The sequence below is a fragment of the Diuraphis noxia genome, unplaced genomic scaffold (genome assembly GCF_037042655.1).
Source record: "Diuraphis noxia isolate RWA-SAM2 unplaced genomic scaffold, SU_Dnox_SAM2 contig0002, whole genome shotgun sequence".
NCBI lineage: Eukaryota > Metazoa > Arthropoda > Insecta > Hemiptera > Aphididae > Diuraphis > Diuraphis noxia.
In genome coordinates, this window is record NW_028301712.1 from 83,293,649 (window position 1) to 83,321,609 (window position 27,961).

The 27,961-nt window shown below is 29.2% G+C and overlaps 1 protein-coding gene across 1 annotated transcript; it reads right to left on the reverse strand.

Moving 5' to 3' along the window:
• Positions 1 to 1,617: 1,617 nt before the first annotated feature.
• LanA (laminin subunit alpha) lies at positions 1,618 to 27,315 on the reverse strand. Its single transcript, XM_015523942.2, has 51 exons — positions 26,951 to 27,315; positions 22,594 to 22,740; positions 20,782 to 20,909; positions 20,604 to 20,712; positions 20,102 to 20,272; positions 19,814 to 20,027; positions 19,520 to 19,729; positions 19,174 to 19,446; positions 18,946 to 19,083; positions 18,579 to 18,851; positions 18,366 to 18,500; positions 18,123 to 18,287; positions 17,899 to 18,057; positions 17,571 to 17,827; positions 17,345 to 17,494; positions 17,142 to 17,273; positions 15,481 to 15,687; positions 14,787 to 15,423; positions 14,538 to 14,695; positions 14,142 to 14,298; positions 13,293 to 13,692; positions 12,664 to 12,784; positions 12,425 to 12,589; positions 11,878 to 12,359; positions 11,541 to 11,769; positions 11,071 to 11,198; positions 10,619 to 10,743; positions 9,932 to 10,236; positions 9,319 to 9,469; positions 8,990 to 9,243; positions 8,759 to 8,926; positions 8,232 to 8,689; positions 7,870 to 8,149; positions 7,380 to 7,535; positions 7,095 to 7,282; positions 6,608 to 6,810; positions 6,383 to 6,536; positions 6,127 to 6,310; positions 5,934 to 6,064; positions 5,575 to 5,868; positions 5,291 to 5,498; positions 5,060 to 5,224; positions 4,603 to 4,770; positions 4,231 to 4,544; positions 3,929 to 4,170; positions 3,683 to 3,868; positions 3,430 to 3,599; positions 3,124 to 3,357; positions 2,815 to 2,968; positions 2,517 to 2,747; positions 1,618 to 2,278 (listed from the first exon to the last, which is right to left on the reverse strand). The coding sequence occupies exons 1-51, from the start codon at positions 27,182 to 27,184 to the stop codon at positions 2,001 to 2,003; spliced, it is 10,980 nt and encodes a 3,659-aa protein (XP_015379428.2). The 5' UTR covers positions 27,185 to 27,315; the 3' UTR covers positions 1,618 to 2,000.
• Between the last annotated feature and the right edge of the window lie 646 nt (positions 27,316 to 27,961).

Sequence of the window (27,961 nt, forward strand, 5' to 3'; positions counted from 1 at the left end):
TACTTTGAAAATATATTATAAATTACAACTTTACGAGTATATAAATTAATATTTTGTAAAATTTTTAGTATTTAGGTACTTAAATAAAAATTGCATCTTTTGAAACTATGTGCTTATTTTTTGGTTCAATTTGTTTTAATTTTTAAGTAAGCAATTATTCATTTATTTATAAGAATAATCATTGACAACTTAGATAACTTGATAACTGAAATTATAGTTTGCTGATAAAAAAAATCAGGAAAAGTCCCCATTGGCCATTACCGTCGGTGAGTAAAAGTTTTATAGTGGGCCCACCCCAAAAAAAATCCTAGCTACGCCCCTGCAATAATCACCACAGGACGTGATGGTGAGTTATGTCCCAGTCGCACTTTATAGAGACTTAATTGCAGTAGTCGAATATTTTAAACTATTGTATCTATATTATTATGGTGACGGGTATAAGCCACACGGTTTACGTAGCCATTTTCCTCCAAATACGAGATACCGTTCGCCTCCAAAACAATAAAAAATAATTCTTGACCGTTTTCCTCCAATAAATAATAAATAAAATAATAAAATAGTTACTATACATAGTTTATGCATACAAAAAAAAAATATTGATTTTGATGTTATATTTTACCCAATTGGAATTTTAGGGAAATTTCTTCACCAATATAGTATTGTAATTTGTAGGTAATTTACTAATTTGTATGACAATTTTCAAAATTTTTGTGACCTTGGTTTTCCCGTCATCGAAACTACCTCTGTATATATAGGTGACAGTCGTATTCATGCAAGAAATATAATTATTCACTTACTGGCTATAAATGTCTGTATCTATTATTTATTATTACTGACAGACAATAATAATAGCTAGGTACAGTAAAAATGCATAATTTTTATTTTTACTTGTTATAATATACTTATGAGTATAATCTATAAATACCTACGTTGATCACGGTGTATAATATAATAATAAATTATTTTCGTTTTTAAACTGTTTAAGATGACGTAAAAGACGTTATATTACGTATTATTATTTTACAGTAGTGGCGAGATGACGAGAATTTTGTATGAAAGGAAGGATTCATTTAATTGTTATGGTAATAATAATTTTTCAATAAAACTTTAAAATTTGGATATGCCTCCTCCGATACTCTGCTGTAAAAATGACTTTTCGAATTTAAACATTCCAAAGGTTTGGTACTTGTTATAGATTTGTGAATAGAATTTGGGTCATTCAATATTTTGAATGGCTACTAGTTGCGTCCTGCAGGAAAATTGCTTCTGAATTAAGGTAGTGGGCATACAAGTTTAATTATTTATTCTTTAGTCCCTAGACTAAATTTTTGGAGTTCTGGATTTAGAGCTCCTAAAATTCAACATCGTTTTGTCAATTCTTTAAAAGACCTTACATATACTTCACGAGTACACGTGTGTATAGTAACACTATAAGAGTAACATACTAACACGTTTGACACTCGTACTGTTTGGTCAGTTTTTAAACAGCATCACGCATCAAAGATAACTTATTGAAAAATACCACTGGTTATAACCATGCTATAATAACTATTAACAGTATTAAAATAATAAAATATAGAATAATAAAATCTTAGTTTGAGTACATAACGCAGACGATAAGAAAAATAATTTTTGTATATATTAAAGTATATATATTTGTAATATACTTGATTCTTTTAAATACAGTATGTAAATGTAATACACCTTTGTACTATATAGTATAATATATTGTAAGTAATATAATATGTTATCATATAATTTTTGACTAATTGTTATACTATTAATTTTACGGAATTAAGTCTTACTGGCTTTAAAAGTAGATACTTTTATTTTGTACAATTACCTTTTTAATTTTATTCAATATAAAAATGACCAAGTCATTATTATTAATTATCATGAAGTAAAAATATTATTTACAAAAATATAAAATATTATAAATTTAAAAATAATTTATGAATAATATTTGCTTTTTATGTATACAGGATATTGGAATAGTAACTTTAAATTGTTGGGCAAACACTTAATGTCACATTGCCATGCACCAACTGGGTTGGAAACTTCTTAAATACATTTTTTTCACGTAAATTATTGTGAACTATCTGAACATTCCGTATACATCCTAAGTATCCATTGGATTGACGATTGTTGTATATAGGATTACCACCAAGGTACAGAGATTTGCTCGACATAGTGTTGGATGTTCCTCCTTTACCATACTGATCTGGTGTTGCAAAAATATTATCTACCCCTAACTGTACAACGTTTTTAAGCTTCACGGCTGTAAAAAATTTAACAAAAATAAATAACAATAATAATAACTAGATACTCTGACTATTTACAAAATGTTGTATGGAAAATTTTAATCGATGTTAAAAATTAAATTAATATCCTACATGCAATAACAACATTTATACATCCAGTATCCGTTAATATTTTATTAAATATAATATTATATATAATATGTAATTTAAATACTAGAGATACTTGATGATCATTAACTTTTTTTTTAAACTAACCTTTAATTTTATGCCATACGCCATCACATAAGTAGTAAGGAGATGTTGGCGTAAAGGAAGTAGAAATTGGACCTTTACCAGTATCTACAGAAAATGATATTGTTCCATTTTTCATTTCCAATATTAAAAAGGTTTTCTTTACTGTTTGAACTGACAATAAAATTCCATCAACACTTCTTGGTTTTATATCCATTAAAATCTCAATTTCTTTACCAATAACAAACTTTTCCACTGAAATTAAATGTTCGTTAAATATGAAATAAAATTTGTAAGAACCAAATTAACATTATTAATTTACATAATCTAATGTAACCGCCATTTCCATAGAAAAATGCTCCTTCTTCAACTTTGTCTGAGCACTTGGTTACGCCATATTTATGACTAGGAGTTCCTAAATCTTTAGAGTTTACTTTGAAATTGCGTAAACAACCTTCAAATGTTACATTCATTCCCTGAAAGTAATTATATCCATGTTACGTGTTTGAAATATTTTTTAAATATTATAAGAAGCACAATATATTTAATATTATTTGTTATTATAGTTTAAGGAAGTTATCATAGAATAATAATAATTATATTTAGTTCTGATCAAGTATTTTGTTCTTACTATAAATTCGATAACTTTTTGATAAGCTGTTGGATTAGTGCCTCCGAAATAGAACGGGGAATTTATGTTTTTACATTCTGACATAGTACTGAAACCAACTGGTGTACTATCTACAAATAACTCGGCATTAGCATTAGATCTAGTCCAGTTAATAGAATGCCACTCTCCGTCATTAATCGGCCACTGAGCTTTAATTGTAGCTGGTTGAGAGTTACAACTCAATTGATAGTTAACCTAAAAAATATAAACATGATTGATTAATTAAATATTGTTGACACTATTTGTAATATAATATAGTTATATTACTTTTCCTTCAATCAAATAAATAGCCATAAAGTCAGTTCCGTCAGATTGATGGGCAAAAAATATTATTCCATCTGTGCTAAGAGTTTTTACGTCTACTGAAATTTCGTTTCTATTGTTTTTAGTTTTTATCATTATTGAATCATACTCAAACCGGCTTCCCACCTGATTTCCTGAAAATAGTTATATTTTTGAATAATTTAGTTAAATATTACAACGAATACAATAAATAAGATTGATTTCTCAGTTAACATACCAAACCTAAATCCACTGTCTTTATTTAGATCAGTATCTAATTCTGGATTTACTGATAATGCACATAATCCTTCTGGGGGTGAGGTTGTTTCATCTGGCACAAATGTAGGAGAGGAAGTAGTTTGTAGAATAGGTGACAACACACTCATATCTGCTTCATCCCTTAGCGGAGGTTTTTTCGGTCTTGCTATAATAGAATTTATACAAAAAATAGTTTTAATAATTTTAGTTAATTATTTAAAGTTACTTGTGTTATTGAAATCTGGCACACCAAATCCAGAAAGTGATGTATCTGTACATCTTCCTATAACAGCTCCCGGTGCATCATTAAGCTGAGCAAAATTAATTATTTTTCCATTGAATGTTACATCACTAATACAACCAACAAATGAGTCAGACATTGATGTTTCCGCATCCACTTCCGGTGGTACACCACCAAAGAAAAAGTCAGAGTATAAGAATCGCACTGGTGACGGAGCATTTTCAGATCTAAATAGTTCAGTTTTAACAGTTTAAATCATAGAGTATCCTAAAATTAATAATACATACTGGAAATTATCAAAATCATCAACACGAAGCAAAAGCTCTTGATTTGTGTGCGCAACAAATACATCGTGCCATTGGTCATCGTCATATCGTGTAGACTGTGTGGAAGAAACACGAATTCCCCCACTTTCGAATACTAAGATTCCAGATTTTATACGCAATGAAAAAACAGATCCATCTTTACCATATACTAGTAAACCATTTGATTGAGTAGTTTTAAATCTTAATATTAATTCAATCAAATTATCTAATGCGACTAATTTAGGTGATCTGACATAACCTCTACTGCCTGCCTTAAATGATACAAGGCTGGTAATCTGAAAATTCAACTTAATATAAAATAAGTTTTTGATTAATTTAATATTTTCATTTTACCTTTTCTGGACAACCAGAAATAATACCCTGGGCATCAACATTCTTGTTGAGATTTACTTGAACTGAAGTAATTTGTAAATTGTCTAAACATCCATCATATTTTAACATAGATACTCCTTTAATTCCATGATCTTTTGGATAACCACCAATGTACAAATGTTCAGAAACCTACATAAATAATATTTAAAATTGTTTTAATTTTAAATTAGTCATCCAGAATGTTTTTGAATTATTAATTTTAAAAATATATTATAATATTATGTTATATGTTTTAAGATTGAAATCTCAATACAAGGACAATTTAATAACTATAATAATTAATTATATCATAATATTTTATTTAATATTATTTTAACATTGATCATGTTAAACAATCGTGGCATAAGATTAAATTACGCATCACTATGTGTTAAAAAATTATTCTAAATATAACTATATAACAAATTGTTATCCCTACCTGAAGATCTGTTCCTATTCCATTGCATACTCCACTTTCTATGATTTCTCCATCAATTTTCAGTATAGATTTTTTACCATCTCTAGATGCCTCAATTGTATGCCATTTATCATCGTTATACGGAAGAGGAGAAATTAATGATGTAGTATCACCACCCAAATTTAGCTATTTTAATTTAACAAATTTAATAGGTACCTACTCATATTTTACAAAGTTAATATGAAAACTTACTCGAAAAACAATACTTCCTCCTTCCAGTTCAATGGACATAAAAGTATTTTCTTTAAACGCTAAAAATATTAGCCCATCAGTAGACGTTGTTTTTATACTTAAAAGAATAGATGATTTAGATTTCAATTGGTAAGAAAGAGATTCTATAACAACATATCCTTCGCCATTCATTCGGATCCCAGAACTAGACGTATTCATAAATTTATTCCTTAAAATAAAATAAATATTTGTGAGTTTTAATTTGCAAAAATTATAAATTTATAAAAATGCAAATTAGTAAATACCTTTCAATTGATCCACTATTTACACCCGAAGAATCTACAAAGTTCCAAAGACCAACAAATGTATTTCCAATCATTAGATCTTCAACTCGGCCTTCTAACGATTGATCTACTATGTCATTTTGGGCTTGGAATGTAGCAGGTAAACCTCCCACAAATAATTTTGAGTGATCTTTATCTAAATTTAAACTAGAAGAACTTCCTGGAAGAATTGCTTCTTTAGAATAAGTTATTACATCAGAACTTGAGCCTTTTCCAATATCTTCTTGTACAACCAATTTCACTGTTTTACCAGTTCTATAAAAAAAAACTCAAATTATAATATACATTTTATCTAATAATTCATAGTTGTATTAAATTACCTTTCAACAACAACTTTATACCATTTGTTATCCGATACTATTTTATCACTAGAAAGAGTTGTGGTTCCAGAACCGATATCCATTAATAATACTAAATAACCATTATCAACTTGTAGTGCCATGAAATCATCCTACGAATTATATCAGTCAATTATTTTCAATCAAATTTCATAAAATATTATAAAACCATTACAGTTTTAAATCTTCTCATTCTCCGGCTAGTACCAACTTCGTTTCCAAGATACAATATCAGACCTTTTGGCTGATCTGTTTTAATGTAGATTGATGCAAGAGTGCTTATACTTTGTTGTGCTAAATTTTCAGGATTTCGAAGTTCAAGAGTTGAATTTTTTGATAAATTCACACCAACTTTAATCCTGAAAACATTCATTTTTTTGGTAGTAAATCAAAAAAATATATTAATAAAGTTGATTTTGTTCAGAACTTACCTATTCACCATATTTCTGCTTGTAATAACTTTAGTTTGAAGTGATTTTACATGAGACTTCAACTTCTCTATTTCCTTTTGAAGTATTTCTGGTTTATTTTTCAGACGATTTGCAGAATCAGTAGCATTTGGTAAAAGTGATAGAGCAGTATCCACTAAATCACAAAATTATCACATTTTTAATTAAATACTGAATATCATTTTATTTTTACCTAAACAATCTTACATTGCTTATTTGATTGTGTAACATCTTTAATGGTTTTATCAGTGTCCTTATTGAGCTGTTGGGCTGCAATCAGATGATTTGGTAATGATTCAACAACATTTTCAAGTGTATTGATTAATTTTCGAGACTTTTCATCATTAGCCATAACAGTTTCCATGTTATTTTCTGGTTTTGGAGTTTCAGATACGATTTGTTCTAATTGTCTATTAAAAAAACATAAATTTAAATTTATTTCTAAAATAATAATTGCTATTATTAACAATTAGGATTAAGCGTTCAAGGTAAGAGCTATAATTAACAAAATATGTACAAAGTGTAAAATTTGTGATTTAAATTTTGTTTAAGTATGCGTTGAGAAATTAAATTTTTGAATAAATCATTATACGAGTATTATAAGAAATTAATTTGTAACAATATCTGGATGTATTGTGCATCTACTCTGAATTGGAAATATAAAAATCATGTGAATCGTATAAATTGTACATACTTAAATATCTCGTCTATTTTTTGGTCATTTTGATTTTTTGAATTTGAAACTATTGAAGATTTATATTTAGCATTTTTTAATGACTCGTCTAAGGCCCCCTGTACTTGTTCTAAAGCCATTCTAACATCCTGTAGTAATTTTGTTGAATTTTGATCAGCTACAGCAACTCTTTCATCAAGACCTCTTGACTGAAATCATTGTTAAAATGTATAATATGTATAATGCATATAATAAAAATAATTAAATAATTAATTTTGGTCATACAATTAAACACGTAATATATACCTTATCAATGGTTTCTTCAGCTGCAGTACTTGCATTTTTGGCAGCATTTAATGATTTTTCTATTTCCGCTACTATATTCTTGTATGAATTTGCAGCTGCGATTGCTGTTTCAGATGCAGAGGTTGAATTTTTGACTAAAGATTCCATCAAATCAGCCTTTAACATAAAACAAAATTATTATATACGCTGTAATAAACATACTATTGCAATTATATCTAGATATCTATTTTTATAGTAGATGATATTTAAAAACATTTATAATTTAATAAGTGTACATCAGTGGATAAGGGGTATGAGGAGAGAAGATTCCTTGTTGTTAAATTTAGATATCAAATTGAACTGAGCCATTCATATTATATATTAGGGAGGCTAGGTACTTCAAATCACAAAAGAAAATTAATTATAACTATGATGCATTTATATCTTAAAAAATTCTCGAATGCTATAAATAATATTAATTTATGAATTAACCAATGTAAAAATAAATTACCTGCTCCTTGAGTTTATCAGAATGTTCTTTTGCTGCATCCAAACCTCTTTGCAGTTCTTCGAGTTTTCGATTTTCTTCTTCAATTGCAGATTCTACTTTAGATTTAGTGGCTTTCATTGATTCATTTTCCGCACCAAGGTTAGCAAATGCATCCTTAGATTTTTTTATATCATCGGATGCCTCTTTTACTGTTTTCATTAAAGTTTCCATACCATCATTTGCTACATCTTTTAGTTTTGCCAATGAACTTATTCGATCATTTTCTTTTGTTAACGATTCCCTGAAATTAAATAAATATAAATTAGTACTGTCATCAAAACTTTTTATTTGTTACATTAAACAACTTATTATTTTTAACTAACCGGTTTGCATCATTTATTGAACCAGTTTGCATTGCTTTATCTTTAGCAATAGCAGTATAGTTTTTAATATCCATAATGTCATCATAATACTTTATTTTTTTATTTTTTAAAGATTTTAATGATTGAGAAGGTGTTTCTAACGGTGATGCAAACAGTTTCATTTTTTCCTGAATATCAACTGATTTAAGAAGTAAAGTTTCTGACTCATTATATTTATTTGTCATGTCTGGAAGCGATTTTTTTATATCTTCCAACAAAATTTGTGCTTCATTTAATGCTGTATCAATTTGTGGCCCTGCACCATCTTCAAGGCTTTGCGCTAAATTAGTTACTTCACTGACAGCTTTATAAGATTGTGATACTGCTTCATCTATAGCTAAACCCACGTCTACTGCGATATTATTTGTTATATCACCTTTTGATGCTAATACTAATGCATCTGATAAAGCTGACTTGGACTAAACAATATATTTTTTTGTATAGGAAAATTAATAAAGTATTGTGTATTATTAAATTAAATTAAATACCTTTCTATTTATATTTGTGATGTCTTTCTGGAAATCCGTCAAGTTTTTATTTAGTGGGAATAGGTCGGTACTACTTGATATAAGGTTAGTTAAATTTGGTTTCAATTTTGATACTGTATCATTCAAGTATAATAGACGTTGAGCAGTGAAATATCCTTTTTCCGCATTCTAGAAAAGCCGTAGCATTAAATTATTAATACCAAAGCTGTTTTATTAGAATTTTTTTCGTACTTTAAATTCATTGGAGACGTAGTATAGTTTAGAGAATAAACTAGCAGTTACATCTAAAAGAGAATGTGTACAAGTATCGCATTCAAAACAACCCACTCCCGTCATTTGATCCATATTTGGTTCAGGCTGTATTAACACCCAACGATGAGGACAATGGTCACATTTATCTCCAATTACACCTGGTAAACATTCACACTGACCTGTTCGAGGATTGCAACTAACACCAACACTGTATTCTGAGTTACATTCACATGCTGTAAATATAATACAATATATTGAGTTATTTAACTAGGTAATCAACTTAGTTCAAAATATATATATTTTATTACATGTGCATCCGGCTTCAGTATAATTCCAATATCCGGGCTTACATCGATCACAAGTCCTACCAGCAACACCAGGCTTACATCTACACAATCCTGTATTCTCATCGCATTGAGAACTCTCACTAGCTAAAGCACACTCACATGCCTTACAACCCTACATGCAATCAAGAAAAACATTTTTTTTATTATTATGTTCTCAAATTACAATGATAAAATACAGTAACTATAATTAATAAATTGCTGATTTTAAATGTTTAAAGCTAGCTAATTCTTTTTTTTTTAGAATATTTAATCATCATATTAAACATGTATAATAATGTAGCACTTCTGTTTCTGGGTCAAACTTCCGCAAAAACTGGAACACATGATTAATAGATATGTATAATAAATAGTAGATCCTAATATTATATTTCCTTAAATAGCGGAATCTAATCCAAATAATCAGTTATTAGTTTATTACTTATCATAGTGATTAGTACCTATGATTAATTTTATTTTAAAAGTAGGTAATTTTTGTTCAACTTTAAAATTATGTGGAGTGTCTTTAAATACATAATATTAATTAAATACTTGGTAATCAAACTAAACTTGTATATTTAATAATTTAAGAGTTTACCTTACAAGTTTCGAAACCATAATGATTTACAGCACATCTATCACATTTTTCGCCTTCTACATTTTGATGACAGACACATAGACCATTATAATTATCACATTTTTCCATTCCACATTTATCACAATCACACGCTTGGCAATCCTTCAAATTCACAGCGTCTCCAAAAAACCCAGGTCTACAATATTGACATGATTCACCAAACGTACTGTTTAAACAACGTGTACATTTTCCAGTAATCGAGTCACATGCTCCTGGATCTTCTTTGTTTATATTACCAGAACATTGGCATTCTTTACATACTTCTCCTGTAAATATTAAATTATTCATCATCGATTGAATTTGTTATATTAACATCAAATAATAAATAAACTTGAATAACAAGTGAAATCTCATTTAGGAATTACAATGCCATTTTACAAGCAAAATGTTTTTTTTTTTTAATAAGTTAAATCATATTATGTGATAAAACTTGGTATTATTAATGTGTTCAATAAGCCCAGATTATTGACTATTAATTATAAGCTTATACATTTTTGGAAATTAATACATTTTGTATTTAAATAATTATATACATATTTTTTCTTTTAATAATTTATTAACTCAAATTCTGATTTTAGAAAATTTCAAATATACTTAAGGACCACAAGGACTCAAAAACAAATTTAAACTTTAAAAAAAAATGTATACCTGGCGTTTCAGGACTACCGTAAAAACCAGCATTGCAAGACTCGCATCTTGCTCCAAAATAACCAGGTATGCAGTCACAGCTGATTTTATTACCATCTGGGCTGACTTCGCAACCCGTCGCAAAACTAAAAATAAAGTATTTGTTATTTATCAAAGCAATTTATTTTTCATTTTCTTATATACAGTAGGAGTTGCTTATTAGAAACACGGATAATTAATACAATCGCACAACAAATTGTCCCGGGGCGGACCGATTTTATATACTATAATATAAACGCATGTATAAACCAATCGCTTATTGGAAACAATTGGTTAATTGATACATCTTAATTTAGTTCCAAAGTGTTCCTAATAAGCGGCTTCTACTCTATATTGCAGATTCAGTTCTTTATTTTATCTTATAAGAAAATAAAATATAATATATAGACTATATTAATTATATATTGTCTTACTTGTTTGAGGCTATTGGAAGAGGACAAGCACATATAAGACAGTCATAAGGAGTACCAATAGATGCATTTCCGTGATAACCTACGATACATTTTTCACAATGGTCACCTGTTGTATTATGTTTGCAATTCTAAAGCAAAAAAAAAAAATATCACAGCATTAAATTAATTAATTAAATAGTTGAATTATGTATCTACATTAATCCTTAGGTAGGTATATAAAACACTAATTAAAAATAGTTTTATCCCATTAAAAAATGGAATTCAATAATTTATAATGTATCAGATTATTTTAATAAAACAATACTTATAATTTATATTAAATAGTAATCAGTATCCTTATGGTGCTTCGTTAATTTATATTTAAAAAAATAAGAAATAAGTTACATGGGATGTATCATGAGATATTCTATACAATTAAATTGAATACTAATCAGGCATGTAGCTTTGAACAATTCTTAAAAATATATTACATTGCATATTCCAGTAGCCTTGTCACAAGTATTTGAATGCCCATTACACTGGCAAGGGACACAAAAGCCTCCATAAGGTCCCGTTTGTGCTCTATAAAAACCATCGGCACATTCTTCACATGATAATCCAACGTAGTTGACAGGACACTGACATTGCTCGACAGACAAAGCAATTTCTTTTGATTGTATATATTCTTCTTGAGCAGTTTCTAATGATATACCTGATATCCTGAAAAAATGTTTTCGTATTGTGTTACATATTAAAATGGGTATAAAATGATGTAGATTTTAAATTTGATAAAGTGTAATGAAAAATGAATATTAAATACGTAGTTACCTAGTTGTTACTGTTGGTTCCCAATAAGTAGCTCGGATGTAAATACCATTTAAGTTCTGTAAAACTTGCATTATTTGTTCTCTAGTGGTCTGTAAGCCATTAGCTAGTATGAAATTTTGTTCTATAATTTCAACAAAATTTGGGAACAACGTATTCGAAGCTGGTTGTTCCAATGAGAAATAAAACAAATAAGTATCATGGCCATATAAAATAACATCCGGACCACTAACAGCACTTCCGAAAAGATTTGATGTATACTGAATGGAATAGTTTAAAAACCCTCCATATGATTTAATTTGGTTTCCCAAGTATTTTTCTGGAGCAAATAAATATGTAATTTTTTCTTGAAGCTTTTTAGGTGTTAAATCAACTCCAAGTTCATCATCATCTATTTTCTCAATCATAAATTCTACATCTTCAATCATAATTGGTTTAGTAGTTAAATTAACAGTTTTTAACAACCAATTTTCCATATCGTTTATCTAAAATCAATTATATTGTATATAAATATAATATTATATAAAACACAGTATTATTTTAAAAATACTTCTGTTCTGTAAAGATTGGAGCTTTGACACCGAGTAGTTTTACCAAAGCAGAAACATTTTGAACATCCTTCATCATTCTTTTCTTGTATATTAAATGTACCTTCTTTGCATAAATCACATGCTTGACCATAAACATTAGATTTACAAAAACAATCGGAGTTGTTCTTAATAAAATTTAATAAAAAAATATAAATATAAATCAATACAATTAACTATACTATATAAATGTATAACAAACCTGATTACATATTTCAGATGTTGTGCCTCTATAGTCACAATTACACAAATAACAACGAGGGAAAGACCAATGCCCAGAACGGCAATGATCACAAGAACGGCCAACAATGTTTGGCTTGCACCTAAATTATGAAATATAAGGATATACACATTGAATGTAATTATCATATTATTCATACGTATTATAAATGTTTTAAGTTACTTCAAATAAATATTATTTACAAAAAAATAAAAATAAAGATTATGTACAAATATAAAAATACAAAAATTATCAGGAAAGCAGGGGAAAGAGGGGAAATTGCAGGAAGGCTTTACCCCCTTAAAAATGTTGTTGTCTCATTACCAGTCCACTCATTAAAAAAAATAAAGGAATGTCACATTTGTATTTTATAAAAGCTAAATTATTAATTTTATCAGTTTTTTTTTTTAAATATTGATAATTTGAAAAAAATTTAATTTTTTTAAATAATCAATAAGGTTTAAAAAAAAAGCCTTGCCCATGTACAACAATTATTTGTTTCACTTTACACTCCCTGGAAAAAAATCTAGCACTGTGCCTACTGTTAGCATAGAAAGATTCATTTTGAGTATCTATAGTATCTACAGATAAAAAAAAAAATTAGTAATTACTCGCAAGATCCATTGAACAAGTCACATTGGCGATTTTTATCTTCAACGCCAAAAAAGTTACAGTTGCATTCTTCGCATCCGATTATTGGATCAAAACCATATGTCATTGGTTCACACTGATCACAATTTTTTCCAATTACACGTGGTGGACAAATACATTCTCCTGATGAAGTCTCGCATGTAGCAGCCGATGGACAGTTACATGATTTACAATCAGGAAATCCAAAATATCCGGTTTTGCAAGCTTCACATCGTCTACCGATTACATTAGGTTTACACTGACATTGGCCACCATAAGGATCACATATGTAGCTTAATGAACCATCAGAATTACAATTACAAGGTAGTGCTCCACTATTATATGCAGTTGTTAATGAAAATGTGGCTTCTTTACAAAAACCTAAAATAAATGTCCATAGTTTATTAATAACATGGAAAAATTAATATTTACGGTAAGTAGGAGTATAAAATACTCTACATATTAATCACTCATGTATCAATTAATTTAAATTATGTACTTATATAATAATATATGTACTATATATCAATAAAATAATAATATTTTAATTTCTGAACAGAGAAATGAAGTATGTTTTTTTTTGTGTGTGACATCATCTTTAAGGTCACTACAAAATCTTCAATTCTCTACTTTAGTATTTTTTCTAGTAACAAAGAAAATCTAGTCGGTACTCTGGATGATTGGGGGGGGGGGGGGGGGGGGGGGGGTAAAAAAATTCCCAGTACAAAGTGTTAGGAAAACTTTTGGTCGGCTTACAACAAATATAGCCAAAAATACTTAAAATTGTTATTAACTGACTGAAATGTGTACATATGTATTTAAAATAATACCTGTAGTAGAAGTGTTGATATAAAAATGATTGCTTCCACAATTTGCTATGAATAAGCCAGTATAGTCAAATGGTTGTTCTACAGTAATAGAATCACTATATTCCTGAGCTGGGACAACCAAAACATACTCTAACCAAACGCTTTTATGATTTGGCTCCTAAAATTATATAAACATCATGAGAAATAATCATTTTAATTTATACCATCTATATTTTTTTCAATGAAGTACCATTTTTTAAATTTATGTATGTTTATTTTAATTTTTAACCATTTTTGATTTAATAAATAACCACTTACCACACAAAACTAATTAATAACTCTCCAAACAACTTTTTGAATATTTGATTATAAAATCACTAATTTATTTTGTAAAATAAATTTGAAATAAATAATTACCTTTAAACTTAGTAAAAAGTTTTCTGTTAGTTGGAAATTTATGTTTCCATTAGCTTGTTTTACTACAGAACGACATCCAGAGTTTGATGGACAATGCTTTATTGGCAAAACTGCTTCGTAAGTTTGACCATTATGTATTAATGCATTCATTTCAAATGCTATATAATATGAAAACAAGTTATGACGTTAATTATAAGTATTTTAATATTGTTGTTACGGTAATTTATGTATATTGTTATAATAAATTACCTGGAAAATCAGGTTGATAAAAGTGAACAATAAAAACATAAGCTCCTGGAGCAGGAACTTTTCCAGCTAAATCTACAATACTGTCTTTGTGATCAAGGATAATCAATGCAGTGGTGTTGTCAAATATATCTTTAGGTACAGTTGTGGAAAGACGAGCCTCATTTCCGGTTTTAAATTCCACTTTTTTTGTATCAGGAGGTGTAGGGAAGAATGACTGAATACATTTACCATCTTTCTTTACACATGAAGGATTTGGGTTTATATAGTCTAAAGACCATTTATCTAATGGTAAAGCAACTATTGATTCTATTCCAACTATTGAATGATCTTTTCCTCCTTTTAGTATAACTTTAGTAACTGGTTTATTTATATCAAATAAAGCCACTTTTCCGGTGGCATCCACTGCAGCTTGTCTGCACAGTGTAGTATGATGACATGCGTATAATATCGCTTTACCAGAATTCATCTTTTCATCTACTTCAATTTCAATAACTGCCTTTGTTTGAATAGAAGATGGTGTCATATAATTAATTAAGATAACATAAGGTCCAGGATTCTCAATTGATAATTCTAGTCTTAGTTCTGGTTGTGCTTCACTAATTATTGGCAATTTTGGGACACCTAATATGTTCAATTGCTAAAAATCAAAAATATAATTAATTTTTTATAGTTAAAGCATTTTTTTTTTTTTTACTTTTGAATCTTCAAAGAAATCAATTGGTTCTTTGTCATCTAAAGTTAATGCAGTAGTACTCTTGACTTGATCAAATTTAACAGTACTTGGATAGTCAAAATGTCTGCATAGACCAACTTCGATGTTATCAATAACACAAGGATTCAATACTTTATCGACCAGTATATCTCCTTCGTAGTATTCAGCAGGCAAAATCACGAAGTAATCCTACAAACATAATATATATTACTCACTTAGTGTTTTATTTAACTTACAAAAATACTGAAGCAAATTTTTTGTCGTGCCAATAATTTTGACTACATTAAATACAATATCGGAAACTTGTCAAATTTAAAGGAGCACAAAAAGTTTTTTTTATTTGAATGAATGTTCAATTATAGGGATAATGGTATAAGTTTTACGTTTCTACTCACATTATTCAATAAGTTATGAGCAATTGAAAAAAGACGAGTGACGTCATTGGGCCTTACTCTTCGTAATCGCCTATCTTATACGTGTAAAAGTTCCTCGCTTCTCACAACGATTTACCCACCTAAACATTTTATTTTTGAAATTTAATTTACGTATAAATGTGTGTTTAAGACGACGCAAGAATCAGAATTTTTATATGACGTTTAGTTTTTTAAATATTTAAAATCTTAAAAGAGAAATGTTTGAATTTTTATTTCGTACTTATTAAATCGCCATGGAGCGCCGTTTAACAAAAATATCACTTTTAAGATTTTAAATATTTAAAAAACTAAACGTCATATAGAAATTCTGATTCTTGCGTCATCTTAAACACACAAAACCTCACATTTATACGTAAATTAACTTTCAAAAATAAAATGTTTAGGTAGGTAAATCGTTGTGAGAAGTGAGGAACTTTTACACGTATATGATAGGCGATTACGAAGAGTAGGGCCCAATGACGTCACGCGGCTGTTTTACATTTTATAATATCTCTTAAAGTAATAATTTTTTTTGCATCAGATTTTCACTAAATCATTTCATATAGCCATATCTACAATAATTTAACATTTAAAAATGATCTAAATATACTTTTTTTTTGGGTTGTGTGCTCCTTTAAGACACCATGCCACCATGGTCGATGGCGATAAATTACACAAGTGGTTGCCTATTCATCCTCTGACAATTCAATGCGTTATATTTTAAGAAATATTGTATAGACCACAAATATACATATTATTAGAAGGTAATAGTAGAGTAAATATGCAAAAAAATTACTTTGTATACATAGACATGACCATTAGTCGTGATTTATAAGCGAAGTGTGATTTAATACGAAAATAGTTCACCAAAGGCGTTATCTGTCTAGTAAAATAAAAAAATTTTCGGGCGAAGTTGGGTAATATAAAATATAAAAACAGTACTTAGCCTAAACAATTTATAAAATAAAAGTTAATATCATTGTTTGTTTTCAAATGTAGGTAGTTAAATAATGACCCTATGTTTGTGGTTTATACACTCAAAAAATAAAATATAAAATACCAGTTTTTCTCAAAACGTTCATAAAAATAAAAATAAAAACAAGTGTTGATATCAAACTGTGTTGTTTGATAAAAAATGCAAAATAGGTTGAATTTACAATTAAAAGGTTTTTATGGTTAAATTTCAATCATTGGAGAATATTTGTTTAATTTGCAAGCTTTAAAACTAACCACAAACAAATTTTGTTCGATTTTTATTGTAACAGCCCATCGTCCAGGATTCATCACAAACGGCGATGGAATATTTCCAGTTGCTCCAGATACTGTCACAAAGGATGGAGTTTTTGTAGGTTTTAGTTGTACCTTCAAATAAAATTAACTTATTAATAAATAATTGATTGACAAATAATAAATATTATATATAATTTATTTACCATGAACTTTTGTTCGATATTGATGTTATTTGGTGTTTCAGGTGTTACGGATATCAGACCCAATATGGTTTCATTATTTAGATTCACATATCTCAATACTATTCGATAAATTGATGGTTTATCTATATTTAATTCTTGAACAATTTCACTCTATTTCATGTAAATCAAACACAATAAAAAATAAAGTTTAAATAAACTCTGAATATTTACAAAAATAATTGTTTACCTGAAGTTGAGAGAAAACAGCATAACCTTTCCAAGAATAATCTGGAAAGAATTTTTCATCAAACCCATATCTGACTGGAGTATATGCTGGAGTTCTGCCATCCTCAGCTTCATACAAAAGTTGATGTAAAGTTGGGAAATAATGTGCTTGCATTGGTTCAGTACAAGCTCTTCCGACAATTCTAGGTTGGCACAAACATTGTCCATTATTCTTATCGCATTTTTCATTAATTGAGCCACCAACATTACAACCACATTCTAAACAAAGTGTTTTGTTTTAATTTGCATCTAATTTTTAAATGTTACAATACTAAAATAATTTTAAATACCTGTACATCCGAATAAACTATTTTCATTTAAACTATAAAATCCTTCTGAACATTCATCGCATCTTCTAGAAGTAGCAGATGGTTTACAAACACACTGACCAGATTTTGGATTGCAAACACCAACACCACTTAGTACGCCAGGCATAAAACAATCACATTCTGAAATAAAATATTCAACACTTAATATAACAACAACAAATATATCACTAAAATTATAATTATACCTTGACAACCGTCAGGATTTGTGGGTTGTAAGTTCCAAAAAAGTTCTCGGCACTCATCACATATTCTACCATGAACTCTAGGTTTACATTGGCATAATTCACCCAGCGGTAATGATCCACATCCAACAAATGTTGACAGAACACCAGCAGGATTACAATTACATTCTGTAAAAACATTTGTTATACAATTAAATATTTCTAGTTAAAATATGTATTATAGATTGAACAAATTATTAATGTTACCTTCACAAATTGGGAAATTGTATAAACCTTCCTTACATTTATCACACCTAGTTCCCGTAAAATTTGGTTTACACTTGCATTTACCATCATTATCGCATGACACTCCTATTGACCCTTGACTATTACAATCACAGACTGAAATAATATGTAGGTATACATTTTAATTGGAATTAAATATTACATGATACGAATTTATGATGTAAAAGCATTTACATTTGCATTCAGGATATTGATAGTATCCTGGACTACATTGTTCACATGTCCTCCCAGCAAAACTAGATAAACAAGGACATTTTCCTGATGCATCACAAATGGATGTTGCACTTCCCCGTTCTGAACAACCACACGGTTTACAGTCTGGGTATCCGTTATAACTAGGCAAGCACTTATCACATCTAGGACCAGCATATCCCTCTTTACACATACACTGTCCGTTCGTTTTATTGCATACTTCTGGCAATGAGCCAATTAAATCACAATTGCAATCTGTAAAAAATAATTTGAGCAATATGATAATGCCTACCAGGTCCTATCTATTATATGCTATTATAGCTATATATTATTATGTTAAAATAATTACAAGAGCACGTGGGGAATCCATAGTACCCGTGGTTACATTGATCACACGAAAGATTTCCGTAACTGCTATGACACAAACACTGACCAGTATTTTGGTCACATATCGAATTTCTAGAGCCGATTTCGTTGCACTCGCAAGCTGTGTAAGTGATCGAATGTTAACAGTTTTATTAGGTATACATAAAAAAAAATTTTTCTCGTATTTACGTGTAAATTAATATATACTTACATTTGCATTGCGGGAAGTTATAAAAGCCTTCAGCACATTGATAACAAAATTTCCCACCGAAATTTTGTTTGCACGGACATTGCCCGCCTGTATTTTCACATTGTCTTCCTCTAGTTCCATCCAAGAAGCATTCACAAGGTTTGCAATCCGGATATCCGTAATATCCCTCACTACATTTGTCACAGTTTGGAGCGGCATAAGCTGCCTTACATTCACACTTACCAAAACCTTCCGAACAATTCCCAGTCGAATAAAAGTAGTCGCAATCACAAGCTACAAATTAAAAAGTATCAAAAGAATTATGAATTAAGTAAAAATTACCATATAATAATTACGAGCAACTTACGTTGACACACGTCCGTTTCATTCAATAACTTTCCAACGGGTCTGTAAAAACCGAAAACACATTTATCACAGTTGATACCTGTTGTATGATCTCTGCAATTTTGACACACGCCACCTCCTTCGTATTTTCCGTGAATATCAATCGACAGATGTGACGCGTCTGTTGCGTTGTCGTACACACAACTCTCGGAATGACCAAAACAATTGCATGCTAATATGAAATTAATTAGTCGATACGTTATTATTATTTATAAGCTTTTAAATTGTCTCAATTATCCATAATTTATTTCCTTACGTTCACACTCAAATAATTTGTCGTATTTAGATTGACTCCATGCTTTCTGTTCAAAACCTGGACAACATCTTTCGCAATTGTGACCACAGGTATTATGTTGACAACGGCATATGAGCTTATACGAATCTGTAGGGTCAGTTATGTCACAGAGATCTGCGTGACCATTGCAACGACATCTACCACCAATACTCACGTCTTTTATCGAGTAAAAGTACTAACAATAAGATAAACACTCGCAAATGAATTAAAAGGATAAAATATTAATCGTGAAATTGATTATGTACTTACTCGTCTAGTGGTAGTGGGATCTTGTCTAGCCACAGACATGAGATGGCCGAGAAGATTTTTTACTCTAAGTAATCTAAATCGTACGTTAGTAGCTCTGGTAAACTCTTGTAATGCGTAAGAATTAAAAAAATTGTTCGCTGAAGGTCTATTAGACAAAAGCTTCACAAAAATCTGTAAATAGGTATTTTTACGTTGTTGAATAATAGTACATAAGTATCTTAATCATATATAATATATTATTACACTATACAAAAAACTATAAGCCAATGACTTGTAAGTTAACAAAAATATCTAAAATGTCTAAAAATGATAATACTCGAGATAATACCTATTCTATTTCATTGAGATACAATTAAAATAATATATCGTATATTAGCTTATAATGTTCACCCATCTTTCCAATACCAAACGTTTCTGAGCACCAATGTTTGTGTTATGATCAGCAATTTGAATTTTTTATATTTGTAGTTTTAAATTAAATATATGCATTATGAATACTTACTTCGCCATTTTCTAAAGGCACAATTTTTGAAAACGATGTGTCACATATAACCGAATCATCGGACGAAATAGGTTTGATACTTTCTTTTCCAAAATATGATTCACAGTCTCTAAAAATATAGATATCGATAAATATTCAAATTGAAAATTTTTATAATAAGCAACAAACTATTACTTACGCAACAGTGTCAGCAAAATATTGCCAAGGATGGTATGTTTGTCCATGATCTGCTGATCTCTCAAGCACCCAAACTCCTGGCCTAGGTGAGTTACCCATTTTAACAACAACATAAGCGACATGAAATTCCTAAAAAGATATTTTAAAATGTTGTGTAGTACAAAACTACAATAATTATATAATATTACAATTTTTGTCACATATCACAAATTAAAATTAATTTGTTTAGGTCGTTTGTCAAATACAAAATTAAATTATATCGATATTATATTATACTTTAAAATTTTGTATGAATTTAATACAACTGATATGGGTATAGTGTTGTATCAAAATTATTTTCAAATATGTATGAATATTGAATATTATTTTTATAACACACATTATTAGTATAGGTATATATGTATAATTATCATTTACACGTAATCAGGAATACATAAGGCACCTGCAAGGCTTTTATATTTTAATTTGTAATTAAATATAATGATGTGTTCATTAAATCTATTTAATTAGAAATAACAACAAATAATATTATCACTCTGTATATAATCTTAATTTGTATATTGTAATCCATTATTTAGTTCATTAATTCAATGATTTTTATAGTTGTTGTTCAATGAGCTTAAATAGTTGGCATTCATAAATTTTTTTATCTATTTGCTAGTATATTAATCGTCCGGCGGAAGTGATTTTGATAGTAAAAAGAGCATATCATGAATGCTAGTTATAAAACAAAATCTTGCTGTTATATAAATATTTTTTATTTCATTATAAACTCATACATTAAAGCCGCTGCAATACAGCGTTATTATTAAGAAATAGCTCATGAAATCGTAATTTTTTTCACTGCGATTTCGTATTTTACATTGGAAAATATTCTTTTAGAAGCTAGCATTGTTCTATTAATTATCAAATTCCTACTCGAACTATTATAAGCCTAGTGCATAAGAAAATTATTGTCGTGATGTTCCAAAAAAGTATATTATTCAAACTGAATGAAATCAATTTATCGGACATGTAGGTCGTACTTATCTGGTTCCTGGGATATTGAACCGTACGAACGTGGCAAATGTGATAACCACGGACGACCTTTTACGCTTGCACATGGTATACCTGGACATTCGATGCATAGGCTTTAAATTTTGCTCACAGGCAAATTAGAAAATATTAACGACCTTGTTTTTTAATTTATTTTTTATTCTAGTACAACAGCATAACTTTATCTACTTCCCAAGAAATCGTTATATAAAAGTTCGAAATGTCAAAAACTGTACATATTTTATGGCCTTGTTCATCACAGCATATAACAATATATAGGTAGTTTATATTTTATACATTTAGGTATAGGTATAAGGTATAACACCAAGTTAATAACTGTAATATTATTATAATCACTTATAAATTATTATGTCTGAACGAAATAATAAGAAACCTATGATAATCTAAAACTTTTTACTTTGCCGTAGCCAGAATATTATTTATTTTTTGAGCGGAAAGACTACAGTTTTTTTCTCTAGTTGTTTTATAATACATTAATACTAGAATACCTATCACCTGTTATTTTATGAGACCATTGTTTATAAAAAAAATGTCTTCGAATACCTAATTCTGAATTAATATAAAATATTTTTCTGAATGAGTTGAAAATGCAATCATAACCTATTTTTAGCTTTACGTTATTATCATGATTATCGTGCAAGAGTGAAATTGTGCGTTATTTAATACATATCTTGTGAAATAGTACAACTCAAAATTAAGTTATTATTGAAATAAGTTAAAATAAAATAAATATATATTTGTTCACTTATAAACATACCTGGCCTAAATCGATTGTTAAATTAATCTCGTTATATTTCATTCCTCTGGATAAAGGTGGACTCTGCCACCATGTTTCTTGTCCATCGACCGCATATTCTGGTGGATGAGATTTGTCTGGACGACTCTCGTCACAATGATCGCATACCTAGAACGTGAATATACATAAAAACATACAAATAGTTCTATTCAAAAGTTCAAATCTTATTATATATGTATATATTCTGTTTAGTAACAACTTAAAGAATCAATATAGGTATTATACACAAAGAAAAAAAATGTTTGATTCAAATAATATAATGATAGGTTTCATCTGTTGTTATTTTAAGTATCTATTTATATTATTTTAAAATCACATTCCTTCGATATCATCAAAGTATTAAACATATTTTATAAATTAATCAAATTTATTATTTATTTATTTTAGTTAGTAAAATTGTCAGCTACATGAAAAACGAACATAGGTAACTTAAAAACTCAGATGTAAATATTCTACTAAGAAAAAATGAATACAAAAAACTGAATGCTAAGAGAAAACAAATATGTTTTATTTATTAACTATTTTCACAGAAATTCTCAAGTACCTACTAATATTAAAATATAATTGTTAATTTATAACTTGTGTCAAACATTACATTTGAAAATTGCATTTGTATTTAAAATTTAAGCGACATTCGTTTGCTTGACACGAAACGCAGATTCAAAATATTTAAATAGTTTTAAAGGTTATATTTTTTTTATCATTACAAACATGCAAAAGTTTAGCACTTCGTGTGTTTGAAACTAACCGTAATGTAACAATAATTTATACAGAGCAATGTCAAAGAGGTGTTGATATAAAAGGCCTATTCAAAAATGTTGAGGTCAAAATATCTCTCATGATGACTGATGACATGTATAATACGACTACGACCGTAAATATTTTGCAGTTGTAATATGTATGAAATCTATAACTGATTGAGGTGACAGTATCAACAATAGGCAGCATAATACTCGATCTATTGTTTTGAATTGTGAATATAATTAAGAATTAAGGTCCTTTGCTTTTCGAATTTTAATGTATATTCAATTATAAATTATTTAAATTTTAGTAACTTGGGTTACACGGTTTCAGGTTCTTCTTCCGGTGTAAATGCAACATATCGAAATTGATCAACTTTACACAGAAAGCCTATTTAATTCAATCAAGTTTTAAATAGTAGAACTACGGTAATTTGTAATACAATGCATACTGCTTTGGAATATTGTTTACCTCCCACTCACTATCCTATGATCCACCCCACTCACACCTCGTGGAATGCTTAACTTTCGAACGGTTAATAATTTTATGAGATGAAAGGAAAAGTTTACAACAGTGTATGATGGTGTACCACAAAACTTCATTAGGTGTAAATTACAAATTTTGTTCAGCAAAATAAAATACACGTGGAAAATTGAACATTTATTGTCCTTAATCATATGACTTATATAGCAATCGTTATTTCTAGAACTCATAATATTTATTCAAGGTTTTCATAATTATCATCAATATTCAATAATTATAAAACTTACTCAAATTAACTTTTTGTAAATCAATTTAATTTATATACATAATTATTGAAATCTTCAATGAAATTATGGACTATATGGTCATAAGAATATTATAGTATATTTTTTATATGGTAATTATTTTTGTAAATATTGGTTTTAAACATAGGTTACAACTTATAATATTAGTATATTATACATCGAGGGTGGTTAGTAGGTAGTCACATGTTTAAATAAAAAGGGTAAGTATTAAAATAATAAAATGTTCTTATACTCTTGGCGAAATTAGAAAGACCATACAATTACGTACCACGATAATTAATGACTGTATGGTTATAATTCCACAATATTAATAAATTACTATAGATAGTTTTAAAACATTTTTTTTTTTTTTTTTGGTCACGCTATATTTTTTAATGTGAAATATACATTAACTGACGAGTAAGACTCTACTTTTCAAATGATATTGAAATACACTTCAAGTAATGTTGTAAAACTGTACTTGTGCACATTTTGTAAACACACTTGGTAATTATACTGTGTAAAATGATGATATACTCTCCACAGAGAATTCGGGGATTACAATTAAATAGATATCCAATCATGGTATCTTTAACAGTTAAGACATGTTTATCAATAATTATGCATAATATTTATGATTTTAGGTTTCAAATAAAGTATAATACTAAACTATTAAATAGAATTTCATTCAATTTCAAACCATGTTAGTAAATCAATTAATAAATACATAGATTATAACATATGTTATAAAAAAAACGAATCGATGTTTTGAATTCTAAAAAATAATCTACCTACGATGTACTTGAATTATAATTAACTATCATCTATGTATCATTAACATAAACATGGTTTAATTATAGAGTATTAGATAAATTTAAGTTTTACAAAATATGGCATATAAAGGTATAAAAAGTCAAAGTAGGTAGATATACTGTCTGATTTTTCACAGTGCTAAAATTTAACTTGGATAAAAATTTTAAATAATTTTAAAAATGTTGTCTCAAAAACAATTATTAGAAATAATGATGTGAAATAAAATTTTGTATAGTTATTATTTAGTCTGAAAATTGTACGGGTTTTGTGAAATTAAAAGTTTATAAAGATAAAGCCAGCAGGATTTTAAATTCGTTAAACATCTGAATAATTTATTTACATAAGTATACAATTATTTATGATAGTTGAAAACATTAAAATAGATATTACAGGACAATACCCAAAAGGTGTATAACATGTATTTGTTCAAGTTTGGAAAACTTGACATTTTGAGAGTGAATAATTAATTTGATTAACAGCGAAATAATAGATTGTTCAAAGTTTTTAACTGGAATTGGGTTGAGTTACTTTTAACGCATAATGCTGGAGACTCGTACTTCTCTTATAAATAATTGTTTTAATAATCGTAAGATTTTCAATTCAGATTATACATTAATTAAAAATTAGTTTATTAGGGCATTATTTGTACAAATAATTAAAGACTTAAAAATGTATATACTTTACGTATAGTACCGATTAAATATAGATACGACTATATGTATTTGTGCAAGCCAGGACTGTAACGAAAATCTACTATATATTTATTTGAGATCAAACAATATTCACACAGAGCATTTGTATTTTGTGCGGTTAAATGTTCAGTAGTATAAAATGTCGACGACTGATTGACTAATCTTACCTACGTTTTAGGTGTGTATGCTATATTATGTTATTTCGAGTTATTGAAATGTAAGTAATATATTGATTGACAAGTTAGGACCGAATTTTCAAATCACCGCCTAAATGCCATTGAATTTAAAAAAGCTTTATGTTATACGTTATTGCCTATATTTATTGAGACTCAAAATCCATCAAATAAATGTTAATCTTAAAATTTTTCAAGATAATTACACTAAAAATAAACTAATGTTCAAGACCTATAATAGGTATTTGCACTTTTCTCGAGATTACCATTTGATGTAAAAACAAAGTATACTATGATTTGATTTATCGGAACCATGCCGAAAATAACATCCATAGCTCTTATTTAAATATTTTAGATATAGGTATACCGAAACTCATAGTACGAGAGCATTTTTAAGGCATTGTCTCGTGTTATTGGCTTTATCATTAATTTTTTGTACATTCATGAATTTTATTGGAATGGGTTAAAATTGATATTATTATTATATCTTCAATAACTTAAAAAATTAATTTAGGAACTGTTCTGAAACCGTAAACATCATAAATATTCAAGTCTGTGACACAAATGTTTGAAAAATATTTATTAATAGCTCTGCTATAACATATGTAAATAGGAAACCGTGGAAATTCGAACGGTATCTATATCAACGAAATGCGGTATAAAAAATCCAAATGCATACGATATGGAATTTATATTATGCGGTGTAACATCGATCCAGTCTATAGGTTATAGAACCATAGAATAATATTTCTTAAAAAAAAAAAAAAATCGTTTCATATTAGGTAGATTATGGAAAAATTCAAGAATAATGTAATTTTTTCGGTCTGTGTCCAAGCTTGTTTTTTAAACGTGGCAATTTTTTCTTAAAATTATTTTTCGGTTAGTTAAAGTCACTAATTTCTTAGATTACTCCCCCCCCCGCCAGATGCGCTTCTAACCATATAATATAACTATACATAGAGGTATATAATAGGCGACAGGGTGGTTTCCTGACAATCGAAATAATTGGAAAAGTTACGGAAAACAGACAAGGCGATACGTCTGTTCTCTCCCTTCCACCGGTTCTCGTGCGTCGCATCACACCACACACAATATATTATTATTATTTCCGTCGTCCGATCAGCTCGCTCACCTGTCCCTGTATGACGAGGTTGCCCTCGTAGTCGACGTTTCGCTCCGAGTTGGCTCCGACCAGTTTGCAGTAGAGTTCGGGGCCCTGCAGGCCTTGGCCACAAGTCGCGGTGGCGGTGATCCGGCGGCCCTCGGCCAAGTTGAAGTACGGCGGCGTCAGCACCTCCGGCCAAACCGGCCGGGCCAGCTGCAGCGCCACTAGGGCGCAAAAAGCGCCGACGGCGATCGCGTGCATCGCCGTGCTGTGCGTGACGACGGACTGCGGTACGTGACGGACGTGACTCGGGCTAGACGTATTACGTGAACGGACGTGCTGTACTGTGGCCGTAGAACATAGTATTATTATTTATATTGCGCGCGGTGATGCTGCACCGACCGGTGCGGTGATGATAATAATAATCCGGCACTCATCCCTCGTGCGTGTTCCCGATCGTCGGAACACATGTCATGGCATGACCGCCGCCGCCGCCGGCCAGTGGTCCCTAAACTTGACGACCACTCCCTTCCCCTTCATGCTCTTCATCCTCGTCCACGGCTTCTACAGACGTGTACTGTCCTTATCTCGTAATTGTTCATAATATTATAATCCCACTGTATAATATTGTATGAATGTTACGAATAAAAAATTATGCAAAATAAAAACACATTTCCGTTTTCTATAGACTTTCGATAAAACCTCTTCGCTGTCGACTATTCAACAGCAGGTTTACTATAAACACACAAAAGAAAATCGATGCATACATACTTAATGTGCATATGAAATGTGTGTAGCTTATACATTTCCGTACAGTCGAAGTAAAACATGTGTGCAGTAAAATCAACACGGTAAATCAGTGTTGTAAGGTTCACCCTCCAGATGGGACTATTTGAGAAGCACTTGTCCGAAAATACGTCCACCGTAGATTATTTACAAACATTTGGTCTCCATATGATCTACGAAAAAAAAAACATATTTTGTCTACTACGAAGTGAACAGTGGAATTTTCTAATAATCGTTAAAAGAATATTTTAA

Bases quoted from the DNA above. Each gene is read 5' to 3' on its own strand.
- LanA (XM_015523942.2), bottom strand. From the start codon at position 27,184: ATGCACGCGATCGCCGTCGGCGCTTTTTGCGCCCTAGTGGCGCTGCAG. The intron at 13,693-14,141 runs GTATTATTTTAA...CATTTATTTTAG, and splicing joins TATCAACACTTCTACTACAG to GTTTTTGTAAAGAAGCCACA. The intron at 2,748-2,814 runs GTAAATTAATAA...ATTTAATTTCAG, and splicing joins TGGCGGTTACATTAGATTAT to TGGAAAAGTTTGTTATTGGT.